Below are 6,319 nucleotides of genomic sequence, written 5' to 3'. Positions count from 1 at the left end.
ATAACCCAATATAGGCCTTTAAAAATAGGTCACTGCATAAAGAGACTCCCAGAGAGCTATAAAAAATGGGAAGAGGGCGCTTTAAGGAGAGGAGCCATTTGCTTCTTTTGTGCTTGTTTGGTACCTAGCGGCCTGGGAGCTGCCAGCCGTCCTCCTCTTGGCCCTCAAGGTGAGGAGGGAAAGTTGGGGCCGGATTCAAGCCCCTGCCTCTCTTCCTGCCCCACCGCCCGGCCCGTCCAGCCCCAGCCCGGCCCGCTGCTCATGTCCCGGCCGGGGTCCCCCCGGGGGCCGTGGAGTGCTCACGCCCGCAGTGAGGGCCAAGCTGTTCACCCCGGCTCTGGGCTTTGTCTCCGTCCCTGCTGAACGGCGAGACGGAAGCGGGATGATCCGCGTTGAAGCACTAAGGAGCGGGTCTGGCTCCGCAGAAAGCCGGGCCGGGTCGGGTTCCCCCAGAGTGGGGGACACAGCAACCCCGCTACCCCTGCCCCTCTCCAGAGCCGCCCGTGGGCTCCAGCAAAACGACTCGGGCTAGAAACCGGCCCTCCCCGACCCTTTCCCCCCGCGCTGCTCCCGGCCAGGGCCACCCGGCGCCACCGGAGCCCGAGAAGCCGCCGACACCCCCAGAGCGGTCCCGGCCCGCAGCCCGCCACGCAACCCCTCCGCGGGTCCTCCCGACACCGGGGGGCCCTGCTCCCGCCCCGGACCCCGCAGCACGCTCCAACACAGGGCGCTGGGAAAGAGGAGCACGACAAATTCGGCGGAAGCCTTCGGGTTTTATTGGAAAAGAAAGGTCTGCCTTACCTGGAACCAGGCTCTCCCCTTCTTCCCCTCATTTAAAAAAAAAAAAAAAAATCAAACGGCTCTGGGTAGAGCTGGAGAGAGACATTTTGAATAACCTGGTAGCAGAAATTAGCAGGAGGGAGAAATAGAAGGAAAACAAAAAAAAAATCTTGGGGGGAAGGAAAAAAAAGATACAGACGGATATTTTTCGTTTTGTTTTGTTTTCGCTTATTATTATTTTTCACTATACTGTATTATCCTGATGCAATAAAAGCTGGTTTGTAATGTAATTTAAAAATATATATGTCCAAACAAATAGCAGGGCCAGAATATGACAAGTGCATTCAGCATTATAATTCAACTGGGCTCCACCTCCATACCGCCTCCTAATTAATGGGTCTCCGAACTTGCAAAAGCCTGCATTGGACAGAGAGAGAGAGAGAGAGAAAGAGAGAGAGAGAGAGAAAGAGAGGGCGAAAAGTGTCATTGAAGATAATTGATTACCTCCCAATCAACAATAACTTGTTAGCAATAGTCAATTACCCCATCTCTTCTTGCTTCTTTCCCCCTGGTCCGAGGTCTCGGAGCGAGGGCTGCTCTTCCCCTCGACGAAGTCTGCTTTTTCTTTCTTTCTTGCTTGCTTTTTTTCTTTTTAAATTATTTTTAAAAATTATTTTGGGGTGGGTATTCGCTTGGGGTGGGGGGCAGGGAAAGTGCTGTGATTTGGGGTGTTTCTTAAAATAGCAGCTAGAAAGAGAAAGAAAAAGGAGAGACGGGAGAGAGAGAGAGAGAGAGAGAGAGAGAGAGGAGACAGAGAGGAGGGGGGAAATCTCCGACCCAAAACCCTGGGACAAGAGGTACGGCAGGACCACCTCTCGGCGAGGGACCGACGGCAGCTCCGCTCCGCGCCCGCCCGCCGCCCTGCCCGCCCGGCCCGCCGCCCGACGTGGCTCTCCCCGGGAGCACCCGGGGCTCCTCCGCCGGAGTTGGAGGTGGGCTTCAACTTTTGCTCGCTGTCTTCGCCGCCGTCACCCCGCGGTCCCGCCGGGGGCTTCTCCCCGCGGCAGCGCATCCCCGTTCCGGGTGGGGAAGGCAGCCCCGTGCAGCCCGGCCCCACCATGACTTCCAAAGAAGAACCCAAGCCCTCCTCGGGGGAAGAACGGCGACGGAGCCCCTTGGATCACCTCCCACCGCCCGCCAACTCCAACAAGCCCCTCACACCCTTCAGCATCGAGGACATCCTCAACAAGCCCTCGGTGCGGAGGAGTTACACCCTCTGCGGAACGGCCCACCTCCTCTCCGCCGCCGAGAAGCACCCCCCGGCCGGGCTGCCCCTGTCCGGCCGGGCGCTGCTCTCCCAGACCTCGCCCCTCTGCGCCCTGGAAGAGCTGGCCAGCAAGACCTTCAAGGGGCTGGAAGTCAGCGTGCTGCAGGCGGCAGAAGGTAAGCCCCTCTCCGAGTAGGGGGGTCCTCCAACGGGTGGGTGGCCCGCTCCTCCCCACGGCCTGGTTTTCCTTCTCCCCTCGTCCCCCGCCATCTCCCAGGGTGTCGCATGGGGTGGGAAGGGGGTTCCTGGGCGGCCGGTACCCGGCAGCATCCTCCCCCCGCGGCCCTCGGGGTGCGGGAGAGGGGGCTCTGCCCCACTTCCTCCAGATACCGACGGGGCAGGGGAGTGGGGGCCGGGGGCTCGGGTCGGGGTGGACACGGGAGAGCGGGGACAATCTGGCGGCTCCTCGGCAGGCCGGGACGGGATGACCATCTTCGGGCAGCGGCAAACGCCGAAGAAGCGTCGGAAGTCGCGGACGGCCTTCACCAACCACCAGATCTACGAGCTGGAGAAACGATTCCTCTACCAAAAATACCTGTCGCCGGCGGACCGGGACCAGATCGCCCAGCAGCTAGGGCTCACCAACGCCCAGGTCATCACCTGGTTCCAGAACCGCCGCGCCAAGCTCAAGAGAGACCTGGAGGAGATGAAGGCCGACGTGGAATCGGCCAAAAAGCTGGGCCCCAACCCCGCCGTGGACATCGTGGCCTTGGCCGAGCTGGAGCCCAGCGCCGAGGGAAGGGGCAAGGCACGGCCCGGGTCCCCGCCGCCGCCCCCCGCCGCCGCCCGGGAGCCCGGCGCTCCGCCGCCGCCCCGCCCCGCCTCGCCCCCCACGGAGCGGCCCCGCAGCCGCCGGGACAGCGAGGAGGAGGAGGAGGAGGAGGAGGAGGACGTGGAGATCGACGTGGATGACTGAGGGGCGGCCGGCGTCCCCCCCATGTCCCTCCCCCCCCATCCCGACAGCTCCAAACCGGCACCCTCGGCCCCATCCCGGCCCGGCAGCGCGGCGGGGCGGCTGCTCCCCTCGGTCGGAGCAATAAGCAATAGAACCCCACCACAGACACACACCCCCGAGTAATTTAGGGTAGAGTCGATATCCCTCCGCCTGCCACATCTTCGGAACGGTGCAATTACAGACGGCTTCTGTATAAATATTTAAACGTATATATTGGATTTTTTTCCTTCCCCCTTCTTTTTGAGGTTTTGACTATTATTTTTTTTAATAGCTATCAGTGACGATTGTTTTATCTATAAGGGAGACGCGTAACCTTGGAATAAACCTGGCTTCCAACAGATGTTTGGGAAAGCAGTTGTTTTCAAAGACTTCTGAAACAAATCACTTTAGAGAAGATTTAAGTTAGGCTTAAAACGGCAACAGCAAAAAATTAGCCGCTTTCCTTTCCTTGCATGTTTCAGATGTGCACGAACTATTTTTTTTCCTTTAAAAATATTTTTTCTTGCGCAATCTTGGGAACTTGGGGCTGGGTTATAATGCAAGTTGAAAAATATATACTTTCTTTTTTTCTTAGAGCATAGAGATTTGTCTCCAATGCAATTTCTGCCTCATTTTACCAATTAAAAGCTATTTTTACCATTTTCTGCTATTGTTGTGCTTTTATTAAAAAGCTGCCTTTCGTATTTTTGATATGAAGGTGGTAACAAAAAAAAAAAAAAGGAAAAATAAAAAAATCCTAGAATTATTTTTTACTCTTTTTAGAATTTTTTGCATGCTATGGAAATAAAAAAGGACAAATCCCAAAATCAATACATTTAAATATTACAGTATAAATTTTAAAAAATGTACAGATTTAAGACCTGTTTTTGTTTGAATTGTACAAATTTTCAAAGGCCTGCTATTTAAGTTCCGATAGGGACAATGTCGCTTTATTTACTGTCTCTTAGAATTGTACAGATAGCTCTTCTTTTCCGATACAATAAAATCTTTACCATTTTAATATACTTTTTAACGTCCTTCATTTGTGACTGAAAAAACCACCCCGCCGGTCCGAGGCTACACTCGACTTTTCCCCCACAGGAATCTCCCATCCCGTTTGCATTTAAAGTTACTCTGAGCGCAGTACCTGCTAGAAAAATGACGGGAAAGGAGCACACGAGCGAGACCATTTTTTTTCCCTTTTTTTCCTAAATCTAATGCCAGGCAGAGTTTAGCCAAGGAAGAACGCGGAGCATCCATAAGGCCGAAGGTGCGGGCGGCGCTTCCTGGGCGCGGGGGATGCGCGGCGGCGGCAGGAGCGCGGAGGGACGAGCGGGACCACCGGGACCCCGGGACCCTCCCGCTGTCAGCAGGGCATTTCCAGCCTGAAACTGGAGGGGGGAAAAGAGGGCCAGAGAAAAAAAAATAATGGGAAGAACAAACAAATCCTAGCGGGAGGAAGGAGTTATCAGCGATTTGGACAAAAGGAGCGGGGTGTGTTGCGGGGGGAGCTGCCCTCCGCCCCGCGGGCCAGGCCTCCCGCTTCTGGGCAAAAGCTGCCACGGGGACACGAGGATGGAAAAGGTTTCGTTTGCTCCCTTTAATTCTTTTTATTTTAATTTCTTCCCTCCTCTTTCTTTCCCTTTATTTTTTTACAGCCAAAATTAAAGCTCTGGTGAATGTGTTTTCTCTTGGCAGCGTGACTTGCCTTTGGAGTCGAGCAACGTGTGTTTCTCCCTATTCTTTGCAAAATTTATGTGAGAAAGGCAAATCTGGTGTACAGTGGTGGAGTCGGCAGAGAAGTGTCCAGATAAGACGGGGTTGGTTTGTGGGTTGGATTTTTTTTTTTTTTTTTGGTCCAGTTTCTCGGAGGCTAAATAAATCTTTCTCCTCTTTGAGAATGGATGGGGTTGTAATTTTTAGCGTAAAGCATGAAAACTGGGGACAAATGAGCCCTCTTCTCTGAAGTGACAAGCGACAATGGAGCATATACAGCCTCCTGCGGTTCGCCATGCTGAAACAAGCGTGCCCCTCCACAGCAGAGAGAAGGCAAGCGCTTGGAGACCATATGGTTTTTGAATTTTCTTCACAATTTCCAGACAATTTGATGGATTAGGTTAACCCTCCCTTCCACTGTTTAACTCCACAACAATGGGAGCAGAGCTGTTCTCCCTTCGTCGGGGCATCTGTGCGCTTCTATTCTTTTTTCTTTCTCTCTTGGTATTTGGAACAAGCCTATGAATTACAATGAAATTCACTTTTCTTTAGTATTATTTGGAAGAGCACTTGTTTTCCGCCACCTCCCGCCCCCACTCCGCCATCCCCTCTTTTTTCTTTTTTGGTTGGTTTGTTTTTTGGGTTTTGTTTTTTGGTTGTTTTTTTTTTTTTTTTCCTTCCTCCGAGTGATAGCTTTGACTTCTGTCCAGATCTCTCGGAAAGCCTTCAATCTTGTCCTTAAGTGTTTTTATGCTAAACAGGGAAATCGTAAATGCTGAGAAACTGTGACATTTATGTGAAGATCTAGTTAAAGGGCTTTATTTGTTTTCTTTATCTGTTTTTTTCCCCTATTCCCTCTCCTGTTCCCCCTCCTCTCCTGTCCCCTCCCTCCCCCCAGTCTTTTATTCTTTTGTCTTGGCATGGATTTAATGAGGCTGCAAACAGTACAATTCACTATAACCAAGAAATAAAAAAAAAAGAAAAAAGAAAAAAAGAGTGTCTGGGTGTATGGAAAATAGGCTGGGAGTTAATTTGGGTTTCTGATCTATTGACTTCTGAGTGCAAAGAGAAGAGATGCCGAGCCGCCTTGCACCCGCAGAAGTTTACCACACGTGGCTGGGGCGGGTTAGTAAATAAAGCTTCCTCCTGAAGATTTGTAGCCTGTTAATTTGGCTTGCCCCCTATTTCCAAATAACTGGGATTTTGGCTGTTTGATCTGCCTTTTGACAAACAAAAGATTTTTTTTTAAAGCTTAAAAATGAAGCTCTGGATTGTGCCCTTGTTTGTCATCCAGTTTGAAATGCGCCGTTCCCTGAGATCACCTACCTGAGTAGATCTATTACTGGGGTTTGCTCTCCCTCGAATTTTAGATACAATACGGTTCGTTTGTTGTTTTGTTTTGGGGTGGGTGGGTTTTTTGTTTGTTTTTGGTTTTATTTTTGTTTTTCCAGTGGTTTGTTTGGTTTTCTTTTTTGTTTTGTTTGGGTTTGGTTTTGGTTTTTTTTTCTGGTTTGTCTTTTTATTTTCAGGGGGATGGTCGGTGGGTGTGGGAGTGGGACTGT

General features: G+C 51.7%; 1 protein-coding gene across 1 annotated transcript; it reads left to right on the top strand.

The window, feature by feature from the left end:
* Nucleotides 1-1,507: 1,507 nt before the first annotated feature.
* On the top strand, nucleotides 1,508-3,023 carry LBX1 (ladybird homeobox 1). Its single transcript, XM_063406480.1, has 2 exons — nucleotides 1,508-2,223; nucleotides 2,521-3,023. Exons 1-2 carry the CDS (start codon nucleotides 1,899-1,901, stop codon nucleotides 3,021-3,023), a joined length of 828 nt encoding a protein of 275 aa, XP_063262550.1. The 5' UTR covers nucleotides 1,508-1,898.
* Nucleotides 3,024-6,319: the final 3,296 nt, after the last annotated feature.

This window comes from Prinia subflava, chromosome 9 (assembly GCF_021018805.1).
Source record: "Prinia subflava isolate CZ2003 ecotype Zambia chromosome 9, Cam_Psub_1.2, whole genome shotgun sequence".
NCBI lineage: Eukaryota > Metazoa > Chordata > Aves > Passeriformes > Cisticolidae > Prinia > Prinia subflava.
The sequence above is the reverse complement of the archived record's forward strand: the minus strand, read 5'-3'. Positions and strand labels throughout refer to the sequence as shown.

Coding starts and splice junctions, on each gene's coding strand:
- LBX1 (XM_063406480.1), top strand. CDS start 1,899: ATGACTTCCAAAGAAGAACCCAAGCCCTCCTCGGGGGAAGAACGGCGA. Junction 2,224..2,520: donor CGTGCTGCAGGCGGCAGAAG/GTAAGCCCCTCT, acceptor GCTCCTCGGCAG/GCCGGGACGGGATGACCATC.